General features: G+C 37.9%; 1 protein-coding gene across 2 annotated transcripts in view; it reads right to left on the bottom strand.

Annotated features, from left to right (window-relative positions):
* Window positions 1-20,859, bottom strand: part of ROBO1 (roundabout guidance receptor 1) — an 872,802-nt gene extending 851,943 nt beyond the window's left edge. For both annotated transcript variants that reach the window (XM_084633794.1, XM_084633793.1), the window contains exon 1: window positions 20,729-20,859. In XM_084633794.1, the coding sequence (XP_084489920.1) occupies window positions 20,729-20,816 (88 nt within the window). In that variant the 5' untranslated portion in view covers window positions 20,817-20,859. The remainder of the gene's footprint in view (window positions 1-20,728) is intronic.
* Between the last annotated feature and the right edge of the window lie 374 nt (window positions 20,860-21,233).

The raw sequence follows: 21,233 nt of genomic DNA on the forward strand, positions 1-21,233 counted from the left end.
ACCTTCTTACAGGCACTGTTTTCTCCTAGCTACAAACTCCCAGCTTCCATCTCTACTACAGTCCTTTCCCCCTTTTAATAGGATTTCCTGTTCTCCTCCAGACTTTTCATTAACACCCCTATGCTTCCTCCTTACTGCTTCTTTACCATGCTACTATTGACCAAACCTCCCAGTACTTGTGTTACACAAGAACATAAAAATGGACATACTGAGTCACATCAATGGTCATCTAGCCCAGCATCCTGTCTTTTGCCAGTGGCCGGTGCCAGATGCTTCAGAGGGAATGAACAGAACAGAGCAATTATCAAGTGATCCACTCCCTGTCAACCAGTCCCAGTTTATGGCAGTCAGATGCTAGGGACACCAAGAGCATACGGTTATATCCCTAAACATCTTAGCTAACAGCCATTGATGAATTAATCCTCCATGAAATTATCTAATTAGTTTTTGAACCCAGTTATATTTTTGGCCTTCACTACATCCCTTGACAATGAGTTCCACAGGTTGACTATACATTCTGTAAAGTATTTCTTTATGTTTGTTTCAAACCTGTTGTCTATTAATATCATGTGTTATGTGAAGCAGCCTTGTGTTATGTGAAGTAACACTTGCCTGTTGACTCTCCCCCGCCCCCATCATCATGATTTTATAGATCTCATCATATCATATCCCCATTGGTTGTCTCTTTTCCAAAATGAGCAATCACAGTCTTTTTAATCTCTCCTCCTATGGAAGCTGTTCTAGACCCCAAATAATTTTTGTTGCCCTTCACTGCACTTTCTCCAATAATAATATATCTTTTTTGAGATAGGCCGACCAGAAGTGCATGCAGAATTCAAGGTGTGGCATTATATAGTGGCATTGTGGTATTTTATATCCCTTTCCTAATTGTTCCTAACACTGTCAACTTTTTTTTTAAACACTCTTGCCACACACTGAATGGATATTTTTATAGAACTATCCACAATGACTCCAAGATCTTGTTCTTGAGTGGTAACAGCTAATTTAGACCCTATCGTTTTGTATTTTAGTTGGGATTATGTTTTCAAATGTGCATTACTTTGTACTTATCAACATTGAATTTAATTTGCCATTTTGTTATCCAGTCACCCAGTTTTGTGAGATCCCTTTGTAACTGTTCAGTCTGCTTTGGACTAAACTATCTTGAGTAATTTTGTATCATCTGCCAACTTTGCTCCCTCACTGTTTACCCCTTTTTCCAGATAATTTATGAATAAGATGAACACCATTGGTCCCATTCAGGTCATTGGGGAACCCCACTATTTCCCTCTCCACTATGAAAATTGAATATTTACTCTTACCCTTTGTTTCCTGTCTTTTAACCAGTTACTAATCCACAAGAGGACTGTTCCTTTTATCCCATGACTGCTTACTTTGTTGTGGGCCCTGATCAAATGCTCTCTCAAAGTGCAAGTACACTATATCTACTGGATCACCCTTGTCCATGCTTGTTGACTCCCTCAAAGAGTCAGAACAGATGGACGAGGCATGATTTCCTTTGTCAAAAGCCATCTTGACTCTTCCCCACCATCTCATGTCCATCTATGTGTCTGATAATTTTGTTCTTTACTATAGTTTTCAACCAATTTGACTGGAACTGAAGTTAGGCTTGCAAGCCTGTAATTGTCAGGGTCACCTCTAGAGTCTTTTAAAAAATTGTACTTGTTTCATATTCCCTTTCTCATCTCTACTTCCATTACCACTTGGCCCAGGCCCTGATATAGCTTGTATGAACCCGCTTGTCCATCAAGTAGATTCGCCTTTCAGCAGGTTTGCAACCTGATCCTGGAGTTTGTAATTGTGAAAGCACTTTAAAGAGACATGCCGCCTTAACATTTTGCATTTCCTGCCATTCCTGATTTGAAGTGGCTTTTAAATTTCCTACAGCATAAAGAGTAGTCCATGCACTCTCTTATATGTTCTTTAATGAGTTCCTTTTCCAGATTTTTTACTTTCTTAGGAAAGAGAAAAACAGTTACAAGTATCAGCAAAAAGAGTACCTAATTCTCACAAGTGGAGAGTCAGGTCTTGTTCTGAAGAAAAACTAGGGTTGCAACCCTACAGGATTAACTTTATCAACAAACAGGCAGCAGGCTCCTGCTATACCAAGTAGTGCTGGAGTCTCCAAGAATTAAAAATTAATCTTTAATTAAAGATTATGTCATGTGATGAAACCTCCAGAAATACGTCTAACCACAACTGGCAACCCTAAGAAAAACTGGCACATATACATCTATAATTTTCAAGTGGATGATAAATACTGTGAACATATTCCTACATGTGCTAAGCTCAATGCCTGTTGATTGCTCCAAACACCTTTTGCCATGTGGCACAGAGGTGCCGAGATTAACTCTGTTTTCATCATCTGAGAGTTACCATTACATTGTATTTTGGTTCTTCACAACCTCTCAAACAAAGCCTCAGGAACTGGGATGTGTGTAGGAAAATAAGTACATGAGATGTGATTGACCACACGCTCCTAAGAGAAGGTGACGGGGTTGCTATACAGCCACTTCATCATCCAGCATATTTCCCCTTACCATGTGTAGTAGTGTTTTTTTCCACCACTGGATCTTCATAAAGATTCACCAAATGAACGAAGTTCGTACCTACAGTTGCTCTGCTCTCACTCACCCATGCAACCCATCATGAGGCTTAAATAGTACATTTTATGCTTACGCATTGCATTTAATAACAAAGCAGCAGAGCCAATGTTCATATATGCCTATTATACTAAAACCAGAAGGATAGAGAGAAGGGCTATTGGGTGGTTTTGAAATTGGCAAATCATCCACACTGACATTGAACCATCTTTTCTCGTTCAGTACTAGCAAAGCCTTTCTGATAACTGGCTATCTTCCTTCTCTTATTCAAATGAGATTTTGAAATTTGACATATCAATTGTGCAGGCTGGCTCCTAGAATCATTAACAAATTCAGATTTGTTATCCTTAGATATGGAAGGTCATTGCTACAGTGAACTACTACACTGAGTTACAACCCTGGCCTGGAACAGATAATATGTGAACCATACCAGGGCAATGGCTGTTCCACCTATAAATTAAAAAGGCTTTTAATAACACAGAAATAAAATCATTCATACAGAGGCTTGTTTCATAAAGAGTATCACAGAGCAATAATATGTATATATTCTTGCAATGTCTGCAATGTTGGGTGATAATGACTGTATAATTCAGTGTTATTTTAAAAAATGAAGCAGCAATAAAATATTGATCAACATGTTGAACCGTTATTCAGAAGATGAGATCAATTTATGACTAGCAATAACTTGTAAAGGATTGTGACCTTCCTTGAGTACACAGTAATTCTAGGGATAAGCCACTGTCTATTTGTATGTTTCCTGATGGAATGAAATGTTTATCAAAATCAACTATTGAAAGGTAATAGATTTATGAGCTCCAGTTCACTTTCATGAGCCACTGAAAAGAATATCTCTACAAAAGTGGGTTTTGTAAAGGACTGTAGACCTCTGATAATCCATCTGAGAAATCAACCTGGGATGATGGGGAATTTTGAGAATATGTCAATGTTTTAGAGATTGCTTGCAGAGGAAAAAAATAAAAAAGAAAAGTGCACGATAAAGTGATATAAGAGAACCTGCTATGTGAATGCACTGTCAACAAATAAAATTATGCAAGAGAATCCTCTCACTTGCCCAAAATGTGGACATAATCTGATTTTTTAAATTTATAAATATCATGTCGCTGCATTCCATGTTTTTGAAATTAGAAGGATGTCATTTCTGCCATGGGAATGTGAGACATCACACAGTAGAATAATATTTCCTGTGTGTTCTGTCTCAGTTGCAATTTAAATTGAATCAATTATGCAGTGTTTTAAATTAGGTGTGCAGCTTCTAATTACTATATCCAAATGTTTTTATTTCTTTCTCAGCTCTCTTTGGAGTTCTTCCCTGGAGCACCAATCTTGATATGACCACAGCAGGTATACATAAGCCTCTCTCTCTCACACACACACACACACACACACACTTTCTTCAAAACATCAGAATTGCATTTTTTTTCAATGAACGCAATAGAACTAAAATGCCATTCTAAAACAAAAGAATGAATTTTTGCTTGTTTTAAAGAAAACCAAAAATAACTATACTTTTGTAGAACAAAAAGCAGTTTAAGAGGAAAAGTTATTTCCTAGTGCTGCAGCACTCCGTTCTCCCGCTTTCTGACATAGAAGCTACACAAGGGAGAGAGAGAGAGACCAGAGTAGCTGGAGGGAAGGGAGAGCTGGGACTGGCTGGACAAGGGGCAGTTGGGAAGCAGTGGGAGAGCTGAACAGGGGAAAGGGGGGGAAGGAGCAATATACGAAAAGGAGATGTAGTATGGGGAAACTTGGACTGCCTGAAAAAAAAAAATAGACAGAGAGAAGGGCACAGAGAAATCTTGAAGATGGGAAAGGTAGCTTGTACTAGACATGCTCAGTAGCTGTCTCTCAAGCTGTGCAGTTTCCATTCAGAAAAAAAACAGTCTTTCAGATTCCTCACATTCACAGTCTGAGAGCTGAGCCAACAGGAACTCAAGTGGGAAAGGTTATAAACAGCAGAGTTGTAGACAGCCTTGTGGACTCAGCAGCTGATTCACACAAGACTAAGAGATGATGCATCTACTGTGAAGGCTATCCCCCAATACCTGCACAGTTTTAAATAAAGCCTACAGATTTCTGAACTTGCTAGAAAGTGAGCAAACTTAGCTATTGGCTTGGGAACTCCAACTGCTTCTGCCTGAAAGGATCTTTGAACTGTTTGCTGATCTTTGGAGATTTCTGGAGCAGAACTAAGAGGCTGCCATTCTCCACAAGTGACACATCCATATATGGTAGAGACTAAGGCCATGTCTACACCTCGGTAGACCTAAGGCCATGTCTATATCACCCCTTATATTGGCAAAAATATGTGGAAAAAACCCACCCACCTGAACAACATATGCCAGCAAAAATTAAGTGGCTGTGGGCACAGCACTATGTTGAAGGAAAAGCTACACGAGTGATCTTACAGTGGCCCAGCTGCATAGGTACAGCTGTGCAGCTATAAGCTCACTAGTGTAGACATGGCCTAAGAAATTGCCTCTAGGAGAAGATCAGAAGGAAATATATCTGTGTGTGCACTAAAGTATGAAAATGCATATGCTCTGTTGAAACATTGTGCTAAAATATATGTAACAGCAACAAAGCGGGTTGTAAAAAGAACACCAGGAGATTTACCATGTAACAGTTTAGTTGAAAAAACTATTCAAAGTATTCCTAATACTGTTTGAAAATGTTTGTGTATGTATTAAATGTTTGTTCACTAGGAAATTGTATGCTAGTCTGACACTCTCTCTCTCTGAGCCTCACTGGCAGCTGTTATTAACACTTACATTCAGGGGTTTGCAGATCATAGCTCTAAGGTTTAACTTTGTAATACTTTTTTTCCCTTGAAACAACAAAACTTTGCCCTCTGGTTCTACAGAGAGGTAAGGTAAGATGCAGGAAAGAAAGGAATGCTACATAATATTACCACACTCTTACAGAGTATCTGAACTTCCTCATGGACCATTAATACATTCATCTGAACAACACTGCTGTGGGATAAGGTAGTATTATCCCCATATTGCAGGTGGGGGTCCCTGATTCACAGAGAGATCAAAGCCAAAATGGTTCAAAACAGTTAATAATTTTGGGTGTCCAATTTGAGACATGGAGCTCTTGATTTTTCAGAGTACTTAGCACTTTTATAAACAGTCGTTTGAAGCAGATCTCCAATTGACTGTGGTTGCCATTGTGAGCACTCAGCACTTCTGAAAATCTGGGCTCAGGGTCAAATTAGGCAACCCAGAAAAATGAGGCACTCACAGTTAGTTTCCACCTGCCAAAATTTTGCGTAAAGTCTCTTACCCAGTATCACATAGGAACTTTGTGGCAGAGGCAGAAAGCGAGTCCAGTTTTGCAGGGTATCATTCAACTGCCTGAGCCATGAGACCATCCTGTCTTTTCCTGCAACCCCTTGCCTTATTCATTACACATTGTGATGGTAAACCAAGTGCCAGCTCTGGCCAAGGCTGTAGTGTTAGCTAAGAACTGAAACTCACAGCTGGAAACCAAACCAGCTCACCCATATGCTCGTTTTGTTCAAAATAGCTATTAGTCTTCTAAGACTGTATTTAGTGTTTAGATTCTATGAAATGCCTGTAAGTTGCTGCACACATTAATCTCACTTGTAATGTCTGTATCTCATGCTATAAAGAAATATGCAAGTTTTGCTTTATAACTTTGAAAATGTTTGCTCTGAACTTGTGAACCCAGGGAGAGGAATTGTCCCCGCAACCCACTATTAAGGAAGGACAATTAAGAAACATCATAATACAAAGGATTGGTGAGTGGCCCTATCACACTTTGGAAATGCTACCTGCAATGGAGCTTGTCTCATGGACTGGAAGGTCAAACTTAAAAGATAAAAACAAGGTCACAAGAAAATTTGTCATCTCTTTGTTGTCTGAACTCTGAGAGGGCCAGAGACACTAAAGTAAGGCAGAGATCCCCAGGGATTACCTCTGACTGCACCCTGAAAGAAATTTTGAATTGACAGACTACCACCTCTCTGACATCTTTAGGAATCAGGGATGGTAACTCATTTGTGTGGGTATGTTTGCTTGCTTTAACCTGTAAATTATTCATTTATTTTTCCTAGCTGTTAAAGCTTTAGAAAGTTTATTACAGAATTGGTTACAGGCATTGTATTTGGTGTAAGAACTAGGGTACCAACTGATCTGGGCTAAGTAACTGGTCTCTTGGGACTGGAAACAACCTGAATATTTTGTGATTTTTGGTGTGACCATTTAACACTAAGTCCAGCTTGCCTGGTGGCAAGATAGACCGGAGTGCCCAAGGGGACTGTCTGTGACTCTATGGTAAGACTGTTCTAGTGATCCATGAGTTCACATTTGTTACTGAGTTGGTGAAATCTAATTACAGAACATCTCACCAGTTTGAGGTGTCTGCCCTGTTTTTGGTTCACAACTGTGAGCGTCTCTCTAGGCAGCATGATACACATCTTCCAGCTGCTGCAACAAATGAGGCAATGGCCCTATAGACAATCTCATTCACTATACAACCCTGATTCATGCCCAGAGCACCATCTGCCTGTGCACTGGAGCTGAGGCAGTGAGGAAAAATTAGAACATGATCATGCAATTAAAGACCATCACAAAGTATTTGTCCAAAAGGGGTGAATTTAAGTGGCACAGAGCATCCTCATAGCTGGTATTTCCTAACTTGAACGCCTGCCTTCACAAACAATGTTTTTATAAGTTATGTGCAATCTAAATTTTTTTAAAAAAACTGAAGACAACAGAAATGCCAGCTATGTGGAACTAAATTGATTCATACAGAATTAGAACCAGGGTGAGATGCATAGCAGAGTCGGTCCTCTACCACTTGAGCTAATGGCATAACTGACAGCAGTTGCAGGTTTGTCATTCTCTAAGAGGCCAGTCACTCAAGAAAAATGATATTTTCATGCACTTTCACAGCAGAGGAATTGGTAAGACTCAAAACTGGGTTAAAGCTCCAGTTTTTGAGAGACCTATACTCTTGTGATTGCAGATCCCTCTGCCCATCCTCTTCAGTCTGTCCTTCTCCTATCCCCATATCTCCACACCACCCTGGCTTCCCAGCTCAGTGGCAGTCCTTTCATGTCCCCCGATCTGCATTCCAGCTCCTCATCTTAATCCCCACCCTGCTCAGCTCTTTGCCGCAGTCTGCCCATCTCTTTGAGCCAGAATTCCTGCTCCTTCAGGCCCAATGCCTCACCAACCTGCATTTGAATCAGAGAGCTTTCACCACCACCTCCTCTTCACTGCCAGGACACTAGCAGCGGGAGCAATGAGGACACAGAAGAGAGTCTCCCTATTCTCAGTACCTGTGCCTGGCCTCTGGCACCCAAAAGGAGGGTTGCAAGGAAAGTCCTACTTAGTCCTTGAAACTTTGGGCTGGAGCATACTCAAATACAGACTGAATCTTTGGAGAATTTAGTGCTAAATCCTGACAAATTTCTACCAAACATTTGCAAAATGAGGTTCTAGGGTTCATAACTTGGCCAAAGTGTGGGCAGATTTTCACAGGAGTAGCAACAGTGATAGCATCAAATTTCAAGTCCCTATTCACATGGACACATTAGAGTTTACAAAAACAATTTAAATAATTTGTTATCATGGGTAAAGCAACATATCCTCCCTAAACCTCATTCTGAGAAATGGCTGAACCATTTTGTTTCAAGTTTTCCTAAAAATTGAGCCTGAGGTAAACACCCTGTATAGTTAATTTCATCCCAAACAGTCTGGCAAATTATATGAGCAACTGAAAAATAGGGTTTTAATGGGAAGTGTTGGGAAAGTTTAATTATAGGCATTGCTACCTGCATAATCATTGCTTAAAGGTTGAGGTAAAAAGGCAGAGTGATCAAAGAAATTCATTATACTACTGAAAGTGTCTAAAGCTGAAAAGGACACAAAAGATGTTAAGAACTCAAGTAATTAGAATGGCACACAGACTACTGCTGAAGAGGTTACTTTTATACACATACGTGAAGCTTGCTGGAGATGAAGGAAGACCTAATTAAACATTACAGTAAACAGGCAAAAACTAACCACCATACAGCAGTGAGGGAATCTGCAGCGAGAAGGCTACAACTCTTTTGTGGAGTATGAGTGAGAAAGGATGGACCAAGTACATCAGGCAACTAATTATGTTAAATTGAATAAATCTACATGAAATGTCAAAGGAAAAAAGTGTAAGTTTATTAAGAATTACCATATATGAAAAGTCAGATCACTCAACTCTTTAAACTGACAGGAGTCAATTCATTACGAAGTTCTAATGGTGCCTAGGAGTGTACTGTGGCCTCCTGATTAAATAAGACATTTGCTACCTGGGCACTATAACAGTAAGACATTGAGTATGATTTGTCACATAGATTAAGCACCTGAGCTCATATCATTATCAATCAGAAACAGATTTTTATATAATGGGCCTAGAATGGAGCAGTTAATACACATCACATATTCCAGCCATTTGTTAAAGAAAATGTGTGGGGAGGAAAGGTATCTTAACATCAATGAAAGGACAAATTCAACAGGTGCATGCACTGTTTGTGCACTTCTTAAAAAAAAAAAAAAAACACAAGTTACTGCGTCTGCAGGATAGACTTTAAGATTGTTGTTTCCACTGCCAAGATTGTCACCTTATCCAAATTAAATGCTGACCAACAGATTTCACTTATTTCTTGCAAGGTAACTGTAACAGATTGATTGGAGTTTCTGCAATAATAGAAACGTTAAATATTTCAAACCAGAGCTGAATCCCAGACTGGAGACTGAATACTTTAAGTTGTGATTGATCTCAGACCATCCTTTTTTCTCACTGAGATTAATTACGTTGAAATACTAAATGATCCACACTTTCCTGCTAAGATGCGACAATTTCTTCTTTATATTTTTGTTTTTAGTCCTTTCAGTTTTATTTATTAAATAGCTTCAGTTTTCTTTAGAAAGTCTTTATACAGTAGCTCACAGAACACAGGAAAGAACAACAAGTATTGAAGTATTTGCGGCACAAGAGATGGAAGCTAATTTTATCACATTTCTTTATAATTCACTACAGAGGAATGAGAAGTCAATCTTCCAAAGAGAAGCAATTCCACCAATTCAAGACAGCAAAGATACTGTGAAAATTGCTTCAGTGCTTGAAAGAAGATGGATGAAGATTAATGTTCATGCTGTATATGTAAAAAGGCCTTTTGAAGTAACTAAATATTAATCAAGTTACAAGTACTTTCCATAGAAACCAAAATCTAGCAAATTGGGCGGTTACAGTAAGAGAGCCTTCTGGAAACTACTATAAGGTATAGTTCAGTGTCCTCAATTTCTCTACCGAAGACTGGGGTGGGGAGGGGGGCGGGGGAGAAACAACCTCAAGTCCAAGAGCGAGCTTTTTTTTTTTTTTTTTTTTACTCTGGTGGCCATTTTTTCTCTTTGTTAAGGAGTTCTGTGAGAAATCAAGAGTTAAAAAGGTAGATCCACTCTCAGTTTTCTCTTGACCTATCTTCCTACTTGAATTCTAGCATGAAAAAATGCTAATTGTCTGGAGGAGGAGATGATTGGTCTAAGTGCAGAAGAAACATATTTAGAACTGGAAAGACCACTTTTCTCTCTCCCAGCAGAGGTATAGAGATAATGCAGAGCCTATTTTACTGATTGCATTATACAGTTTCATCAAGAAAACCTCCACTTTTGAATTTTCTTTAAATTTGACACAGAATTTCTGACTTGCCACACAAGAAACCTATGAGAACCAGTAAGCCTTTCCTTGGGAATTTTATTCCAGCTTTCCCCATAACAGAGATCCTGGATAAGAATCACACAGTTGATAATTCTAAGTGAGGAATCAGAGTTTGCACAATTCTAGACCTGATGAAAATAAGGAGATGGGGTAATATTGCAATCAATCATTTTGTAATTTCCCCCCTCCCTCCTTTAGAAAAAATAATCAAAATTTGGAACAGCTCTAGTAAGCTGAAATAAAATTCTATAGCTCAAATGGAAAAGCAAGTGGTTTACAATATAACAGTGAAGACCGATAAAAGCCTGCTAAAGAGAGCAAGAATTTTATGAGATGATCAGTATCCTGTAATCTAAAAAAGCACAGCGAGAGGTAAATGTAACTCAGACTATATGAGGATTAACTGATGATCTGAATCCTAACTACCTCATTCAAAACAAATGCTAATGTGAAAGACACCATACATAAAACCTCTCCCTCTTCAGTAACCAGAGATCTGATTAAAGCAAGCAGACAAAACCAAATGTTGCCTTAGATTAGATCTAATGACATTCTTATTAAGTTTAAAAATAGGTGATTTTTGGTGCAGAAATTTGCACCCAGGAAAACAAACCATTTATAGCAAAGCATATCACAAATACTTTGAGTTCATTAATTGGTCAGAACCCAGCTACATCAGTGACCATTCACAACTCAAGACAACTCTGGACTCCTTGGAGATGATGATGCAGCTAACAAAACTCACAATAAAATGCCTGAGAGGTCAGTAAGAGCTGATAGGTGCTCAGCACTTTTGAAAATCAGCCATTTATTTAGGTGACTAAGGTCCCACTTCAGCAAGGAACATAAGCACCCGATTAACTTTAAGCATGTAAGCTGCCCCAGTGATTTCAGTAGAACCACTCACATGTACTTAAAATTAGGCATGTGCTTATATGCCTTCATGAGGGATTTAGAAGCCTAAGTTTTAGGATCCTAATTATTAAAGTATTGACGATAGATTTCCATGTGTGTTAATATACGAGAATATATGTTCCAAACTCGTTGTATGTATAAACAAGATTACCATATTTAGCCCTATATATGTAAACAAACTATACAGTTAAAAATGGAAGTGCAGTACATTAGGAACTGGTTAATATTACTGGGAATCTCTCTATAGGGTATATTGTGGATGAAGAAAATCCTAATAAGCAAAACTGATTACTTTTCGGGGGGGGGGGGGGAGGGGAAAGAGACAGAATCCCAGAGACATAGTGAAAGGCTAACCAGATGTGTTTTGCAATGCTCCTTGGAGGATCTTTCATCTTAATTATCTCCTGTAACAAAATTAATGAGATCCCATACAAGTGCTCAGGTGATAGGCACAGTGTAAGAGCCTATATCACTAGGTTAGAAGGCACTTTAAATCTAAACCTGTTTTAGGGCTCATAAAATTTCCAAAGCTTTTCCTTTAAGGCTGAAGATTCACTCAGCCCAAAGTTCCCCATGAAGCTTGAGAAAAAGTAGGGCAACCATTAAATATAATGCATGGACACACACACACAAATCTGACTTTAAGTTAAAAACTGTATCTTATTTTTGTTCATTTGCATGTGATATAAATAGAGCAAAAACATATAAACAAACATAAATCCAATAGACTCAAAAGGATACTATTTAATATAGTATATATATTTTCTTAAATTAAACATAAAATTTGTGTATGAAAACATCAAAACTAAGATCTGTTTGAAACCTGTTAAACATTCTGGTAACAAAAATCTTAGATGCCCAAATTTACAGTATCAATAATAAATTAGCATGTGCCCTTGCATATTAATATCCCAATCCTGACCTTTTGAGAAACTGTAAATGTAAGTCTGTGGTGGTGCATTTACCCCACACAGGCAGAAGGTTTAAAGCAGCCTTAGAGAGGCTGCTGAGAACCCAGCCAATTAGAAGAGGACTTATTGAGCCAGCCAATAGGGAAAAGGCTTGGTTGAGCAGCCAATCAGGGCCAGGCTGGCCCCTGTAAGAAGGGATGCTAAGCAGAACAGAGGCAGTCTCTCCCTAGAGACCAAGGGAGAAGGACTGGCTGCCCTGTAAGAGGGTTGAGTGAGACAGCACCATGGACAGAGCAGTGCTGAGCAGGGTCAGGGAGCAAGAGGGAACTCCAGACTGACCATTTTCAGACTGAAGCCTTGATACAAGGGTGGAGAAGGTGCTAGGGCTACAGGGAAGTGGCCCAGGGAAACAGATGGGGGAGTAGGAGGAGGGTCAGTATGTGGCTGCTAGCTATAGGGTCCCTGGGCTGGTCACTGGAGTAGCAGGTGGGTCTGGGTCCTTCCCCTTTTGCCCCCCTCCACTCACCACTGAGGGGAGTCCAGTGCATGGACTATAGTTTGCCACTGAGGCGAGTGGTGGGACCGAGGACTGTAGGGTCCCTATGAAGGGGTTGGGGAGAACGGAGTGGGGTACAACCAGAGGGCTGTGTCCAGAAGAGGACACTGTGGTCCGGGGAGCAACGTAGGTCCTAGAGGTGGAGGTGAGAGCAATGACTGGCAAGACACCACTAGAGCACTCTGCTGAAATGAGAGCTAATTCCCAGGATGGCCAGCAGGAGGTACCAAGGGGGTGAGTCCCACCCCATTACAAAGACACTTTCTTGTAAGTGATAGTTTGTTCATTTGTGTTTCTGAAATTAATCTCTTTAACATCAAGTACAAAAACAAAAATAGTTTTTTGGCCTTAACTTATTCATCCTTCCAAATAAATGTTAGTTTCTATAGAAAAATCTGCACATTTGAGCTGTAACTCTCTCTATGGAGAGAGACCGCAAGACAATTACTAAAATGTGGAACAGCAGAGAAACACTTATTTTTATTAGTTTTAAGTGATGCACAACTTCAAATGTCCAAATTGTGTCCATGTTATTTGTAAATGTTTTATTGTGCACACCCACAGCATTTATCCCAATCTTTTCACTTACCACACAAAATGAGCATGACCTCAATGTAAAAAGAAAAGCAATATTATAAATCTCATTACTCATTTTTAGGTGAAAATCAGTCAAATTACCTCATATCAATTCTGCAATGCCAACAAGCTTACTGAAGTAGGATTTAGTTTACACAATTACGTAAGATTATACCAGGGTACTGCTAAATATTTAGAGCCAGATTCTGCTACTCCCATTAAATAGTTTCAAGTAGTCCCATTGATTTGATTGGGACTGCTCAGGAGGTGAGGGACTACACCACAGGAGTAAAGATGTCATGATCTGGCCCACAGCGGACAAAACAAAGACAAATCTAGTTCATTTCAGAAGTGTGTTAGGAGGATTCCTATCAGATTCTTTTTGAACATTAATTGTCATTGGCACTGCCTATTTGGAGTGTTTTTATTTTTAATCTGTAGCAATTAAGCCAACCCCCCGTATCCTTTCAAGTACAAGACCAGTTTTGAAGAATTGTTAAATCATTTTATTTAAGCCTCTATACTGTGCACTTAAAATAAAGAATGTAAGGTAGGGGCATGCAGGATCTGGCAAAGAAGCACCTGGAGCAAGATGTCTATAAGATCCCTTCCTAATAAAGTAGAGAAATGAAAAGTGACAAAACAAAAGCAACACCACGTTTCTTGCAGACAAAAGAGATGTCTGTTTTCAAGAGCTCTACCTGGAGTCACTATTATAGCAGCTGTACCACCTAACCTCTATCAGTCATAATCTAGAACAGTGCCACTTTCTATTAACTAAGCAATAGAGGAACTAAAATTACTTACACTAGTGTATGTGAGTCACTCAGCTTGCTCCAATGCATTCTGATGACTTAATTAGGTAGATAGTGTAGCACATGTGGTTTTCTAGTCAAGTTCATCACAAAGGCCAGATCATCAAAGCAGAATAGTTATGTGCTCTACAGCTAGATTAAAAATACAGATTTCTTCATTAAGTGTCTTGAAGCTGACTGTGCCTCCTGGTTTGTCACCATCTATTCAGACAATTAAATAAAGCCTCGTGCTGGAAAACCAAAGCTAATAAAAGAACCGTAAATTGAAGTACAGCTGGCAATCTTCTTAGTTCTTAAGTACTCAGTGTACACTGTGACAATCTCTAGAAGGCAAGGCACTTGCTGGGATTTTTTTTTTTTTTTAATATTTGTCCTCTTTCAAGGGATGACATTTCACCAATAGGATTTCCAAACCTTTGTCATCCACACAAAAAGGCAAAGAATAAACAAAGGTCACCTCTTAAAGCTAAGAAACATGAAACAATCAACAAACTTTGAAAAATTGTTTGTGTCAATCAAAAAAAAAAGTGAGTAGCAAAACTACTCCTGAAAAAATGATCTTGCATGTGTCAGATAAAGTTCCAGTTTAAAAATGTTATTCCAAAGCAGCAATTAGAGCTACATATTTCTATCTCTGTCAACAGGGCTGACTAGAAAGAGAGAGATCAGTAGGTAGAATACTGAGTTCGGGTCAGTGAGAAAAAAAATCCCAGTTCATCCAACAAAATCTACTATGCAGATGTTTAGAATTTGGTGAATTTTAGCTAACCACTGCATAATATACAAGACATTTATTACATAGCTTATATTTTCTAATGGTATGAAATCATCATCTCTTCTGCTCTTGACCGCAAAGCCAGCATCACATGAATGATGCAGAATGACATATGATGTTTACTTGATGGCACAGATTGCATTGCATTATGGAAAAATATAACATTCATAATTTAAACCTGGTGACTAAATAACACAGTTCAAATAAATGCAAAATATTTAAAGGTATTTTGTTAAAAATGCTAACAGTCATAACCTGACTATCTTGCAACTAAGAAGGAAACACTCTTTCATGAGAATATTTCTGCAGTCAAGTCATCATTCACCTATATGCACATATGAAGTACCTAAACAATTAAAACAGCTTCCTTTGTCAATCCCCTACCCTTGCTCCACTTCAATTATTCAATCTTCTAAAAAAAAAAGTTTGTTTTCAGATAAAATTCTCCCTCATAGGTCAAAGCCGGAATATGACTATATTTAGCAATTTGAAAATAATTTATCGGATAACTCTGAGCTGGGGCGAAGGGGGAGGAACTCCACACTTTGCTATTCTATTGTAATCTGGGATGAAATCCTGGCCCCACTAAAATCAAAGGCAAAACTCTTATGGACTTCAATAGGGGCAGGATTTCTCTGACAATTGAATGCTGAATGGTAGAATCTTCAAATTTGACTTGCTTTGTAGGTATTATAGAACCTTGATAAGCTAGCTAAGTTTGAAGAAAATCAGATCAGTACTTTTAAAGTTAGGATACTTGGAACATTAAACTCCTACCACTTTATAAAACAACTTGTAAAGAAGTTTGTTAAAAATGCTTTAGTTTGGGATTATGAAGATGTACCTCACTCAAAAGAGTAAAATTCATGGAAAAACAAATTGAATACTTTCCAGGTGGAACTTGCCAACAGTACAGCCATATTAAGGTGGCCCTTCTGGAGGTGCTGCTTCTTTCTCCATATTTAAAAGGACCAGCTAGCAGGAAACCATGAGGTGAAAGGATCCTAAGAAAGGGTAATTCCCTATTGGGGAAAAGGAGGATGGACCATCAACTTTCTGAAAGCCAAGGATCTCACTGACAGACACAGTGAGGTTTTCTGAGATGGTCCTTGGTATCCCATGTATTTGAGCTAGTTATATCATAGTAAAATAAGACAACATTATGTTGGTAAAATAAAAATTCACATCCATTATAGACATTAGGGTCTCCTGCTCTTAAGGTTTATTATCCAAATTGTCACAGGGATGCATTTTCTAACACTCATAATGATGATTCTCTATTCCACCACCTAGCTTGCTCAACATGTAAGCATCACACGATAAAGAGCTCCATCTCAAGGAATTCATAAAGCATTAAGAGGAGGCCTCAGTTAAGGTATCTTCACTTGGATGCTTCAGCTCTTTACTACAGATTGGAGAGAGTCACCAGGACAAGAAGTGTACACAGATACAGAGGTAAATCTATGGTTCAGGCCAAGGGGTAGCCATTTCATTTTTAACCTTCCCTCTCAAAATAAACTCTTACCTTGAACTATTTCATGCTCAAATCTCAGCACTGAGGTAATTTGGAAAGTTTGATAAAAATCTGTTCAGTCATTTTAAAGCCAAGCAAGTGTGAAGTAAGTGTCACTTTTTATAAAACAATTTACAATGTCAATTTCTATAAAAGAGGTAGATAGAGATCTTATGTCACGGATACATTTTTCAAGATAACCTAGAACACGTATGTGGCTCACACTCACCCCAGTGGGACACATTTCACAGTGTCATATTTTGTTGTTTTGCCTGGCTTCTCCAGAACAAAAGCTATTGTCCAGCCAAAATAATGGACTGGTGTGTCTATTTACACATTATAAAGAAAATTCCAAAGCAACAATACCTTTTTGAGGGCAATGAAAATCAGAATTACAATTTTTAAAAAAATGTTTCAATTTGCTTAGTTATCGTACGTGTCTGGAGACTTCAACAAAAACTACTCAACGTGCCCTTGATTTATTTCCTCCCATTTCTTCTACTGAGGGGGTAGAGGCAAGGGGATTCTCTCTCTCCCTCCTGCCCTCATTAAAAGCTACAGGGAATTCAACTACAAAAATCCACCGGTCATAGGAGCCATTAGAAGCAAGTAGCAATCCACAAAGTCCTGTGTCTCTATGCTGGATGCAGGTAGGAAAGAATGTCATCGGGAACAGTAGTGGTCTGTGCAGCCCCCACAGAGCTTAAACCCCACACAGCAGAAAGTGTTCTGCAGCATCTGAAGGAAAGAAGGAGCATGTCAAGGAACAGGCATCCCTCCTTCCACATCTCCCTGTGGTAAGGGCCAGATGCAAAACCCAGTGAAGTCAATTGGAGTGTTTTCATTGACTTAACGGATTTTGGATCAGGCCCTAAATCTGCAGCTTTTTGATCCCCTCTGGACAAAAACTGATAGTAGCATTTAGCCTTAAATTATTAATAGCCTCCTACAATAGGAGGGTTTTTTTTGTCCTTTTTAGATCATTTCAGTGTTTTGTTGAAGCTGTCTTGCTAATGTAATATCTGGTAACTTTAAAACATTTCAGTGACTTAAGTAAAACAAAACGTAAAGGAGAACAACAAAACACATCATAAAATTAGTAAATATCTAGTTTTCCTAGATCAATGCACTTACAAATGAACAGGTAAAGTTATCCAATTATTAAACAAATACAGCACTTAAGAGAAAAAAAATCACATCTTTGTCATATAATTTTCAAGCCTATGTTCAGTGAAGAGGTGGCATGGCAGAGATCCTATATGCCTCAGGAGACAACCAGAGTGGAATTGAGAGTATATTTTGTGTGTGAATTAGAGGTAAGATGTAATGACACAGGATGAAAGGCTCAGCAGTGATTTTAATAAAGGCAGGAGACAGTACTTCCCTATGGACTCTATATGCAAAGGAGTGGGACTCAACTAGAATATGTGAAAAGATTCAACAAAAAGCAGGAATACATGTTTCAAAGTTGTGAGATTTCTATTAAAATTCATCTGCGTTTTATTGAAGTAGAGAATTCTAACTTCAAGACTAACGTTTCTGTGAGTTTATCACATGCCATTACAACAAAAAATATCTAGAACAACTTCCTCTCTTGTGATATAAAGTACTACAGGATAAAGAACTGAAGGGCTCAATTTAAAAAGTTATTTCCTTTAAAAATAATTGTACATATTATAAGGCAATTAAAACGGTGTGGTTAGCATTTGTCTAAAAGTAATTTCATTGCTCCTGTTATTTTGAAAGTGTGGTTTGATTTTTATTTCGATATAATGAATAACCCACTTGATTTTGTAATCTCCAGGGTAATGGCAGTTTTAATTGCTATCCTTTATTATGTGCTTTTTAGCAATCCTCAAAAAAAAGCAGTTATCTATGGTTCTAACACTGTTGAAATATGAAGCAGAGTTCCAGAGAAGAATTATTGCTTTTATTCCCCCCTTTTTTAAATGACAGGGTAAGTTTGTGATTTTCTACCGATCTCTTTCTTCAAATCATTTTAAAAAAAAATCTAAAAGATCTGAAGCAAAGCAAAATGAATGGGATGAACTACTAGAAGAAAAATCTTGCTTTTTTTTTTGATCCTCTGCGATAATTGCAAATCTGGCCTGCTGCCAGTGAGGCTGAACACGCTATGATGTCTGGCCAAGTAAAGTAATCTCTTGGTTCAGATCTGAAGTCTGATGAAAATTACAAAGCAGTGACAAAATCAAAATGCCACCTGTGATTTTATGCTAAAACTAATTTGATGGAAAGAGCAACACAATGCAAACAGCCTCTTTAACAGAGTCTAAAGTCTGACTAGATTGAAACCAATGTCAATAGATAGAGATTGGTATTGTGAAAATAAGTTGGGCTCTGCAGATGTTCTTTTTAAAACTGGCGGTCTGTGTCTGACAGGTAAATTGCTCTGAAATGATGTTTGAAATCTGAGGTCAAACTTTTTAAGACAAGAATTTTAAACTAATATACTTTTGCTAGAGTCTTTATTCACTTGCTAGACTATGCAATATGTACCAAACAAAAGTAATCTACATTTCTTCATTTCCTCTCCATACACCATATGCACTATAGGTCAAGAAACTTATAAAGAGGTTTTTTTTTTCCCTACTGTCTTTTTTTTTCCTCCCTCTGTGGGGTCTACATTGGAGTATGTTGCTATAGAAATAGTTGTCCAACTGCAACAATCTCAGCAATAATCCAGAATTGAATCATTGACCTCTTAAGTTGAAAATGTAAGAAATAATCATGATACATTGCAAGAACTCTAATTAGCTTAAAAGGAGCCAATGTGGTTATTCAGCTCATTCGCTTGTCATTAGTATCTAGAAACAGATTATCTAACAAGGAGTTTGCCTATGTAACCGTGTATGGCATAAAAATGAACAAAGGGAAATATTGCAGTTTTGTTGTACTATTATAAATGTTTTTCATAAGGTTAGGAATTTCCTGAGAGATGTTCCCATTTTTAATTTCATTGACTTTGAATCTGGTCCTGCGTGCATTGTGCAGGCACCATAATATCACATGCCTAATATAGTAATATTAGCAATCATATTCAGGATAGAACTGTCAGAACCAGTGTAATTTAGACGTTTATCAGTAAAATAAAATTTAAAAAAGCATCACTATTACTTTGTGAACTACTGTTGGTGCCATTACTATTTATAGTAAAGTTCAATACCATGTTTATTTAATTTTATTTATAATGTTGCACATTGAAGAAAAAGAGTATACCAATAAGAACAGCTTCTAACAATGCAGATGGTCTGAATCTCATTTGCTAGATTTTACTTCATATTCATTGTCCCATCCAAAATTTAAGGCTTATGTGGAGTATTTAATCAAGTATGACAGCACAGGATTTACTGAGCTCTCACAAAATAACAAACTGTATTTTTGTAACTGTGCTAAAGAGTATAGTAGAACCTCAGTTACAAACTGATCAGTCAACCGCACACCTCATTTGGAATCGGAAGTACCCAATCAGGCAGTAGCAGAGACAAACAAACAAATAAAAGCAAATGCAGTACAGTACTGTGTTTAAATGTAAACTACTAAAAAATAAAGGGAAAGTTAAAAAAATATTTGACAAGAGAAAGAAAATGGTTGTGTGCTTGTTTCATTTAAATTAAGATGGTTAAAAGCAGCATTTTTCTTTTGCATAGTAGTTTCAAAGCTGTATTAAGTCAATATTCAGTTGTAAGCTTTTAAAGAACCACCATAATGTTTTGTTAGGAATTACGAACAAACTCCATTCCCAAGGATGCTTAACTGTTATATATTCTCTTTAGGAGACTTATGCAGCTATCAGAAGAAAATGTTTCTAACGTCATTGAAAACAATGGTAACTAGATGGAGTGCAAGCACAGTGCATTTTGGCAATTAACTTATAGTATATATTTGTATTTCAGCTATTTCATATTTTCAGTATTTTGCTATTTCCTTTCTTCAGTGATGTTTTCTATGGATTTAGTATTCTCTTTGATCTTCAAGTTCATTTTTGCATTTTGTATTTTTTTTCTTTCCCCACCGCCCCAGCAGTGTTAACAAAGGAATCCTTTACCAAGCCTCCTTAACCTTCTAGTAACTAGATCTTAAAGCCACTCCTTACATATTTTCTTTCATATTCAAAAAGAGCAATTCCATGCCACGTAGACCCTAGAGTTCTCACTAAACCCTGAACTTTAGAAACATACGCATGCACAGAGAAGCATTCACACCAACATAAAATAAACTCTGAAGAACAAAGATGCATATAGCTATTCAGAGTAAATTAAAATAAGTAAGTACCTACCTGGAATAAGCTGACCCAGTAACTGGTGGGACCTGGACAGGCTGAGTACAGCTACAATGACAAAAAAAGGATAATGTTCCCATTTCATGATGTTTCCTTCCTTGCATTACACCAGCTCAGCAGCATTTAAGTGTTATCTGCAACAAAAGTGGAAAGAAGGTAGACTAAGATGACAATTTATAGTCATTGGCAATTTGGAAGAGCTTTAAAACACTTTTAGCCTAGTACATCTCTGTCAAATTCATGGATTTCAATATAGTTTTTTATTCAAGCACTTTTGATTCTTTGTAATAAGTAGTTGGTTGTAAAATACGAACAAACCTGAATCCCCATACTACAGCAGACCAGGCACCAACAGTGGCAGATGCATTGAAGGAAGGCATGAGAAACCCCATTATAGACAATGTATGATTATTTAATGCTGTTGGCTGGCTGAGCTAACATGTAAACTGTATATGAGAACTTAAGCACATACTTAAAAATCTTTCTGAATTGAGGTTTAAAA

Source organism: Lepidochelys olivacea (genome assembly GCF_965140295.1).
Source record: "Lepidochelys olivacea isolate rLepOli2 genome assembly, chromosome: 1".
In the NCBI taxonomy this organism is placed as follows: domain Eukaryota; kingdom Metazoa; phylum Chordata; order Testudines; family Cheloniidae; genus Lepidochelys; species Lepidochelys olivacea.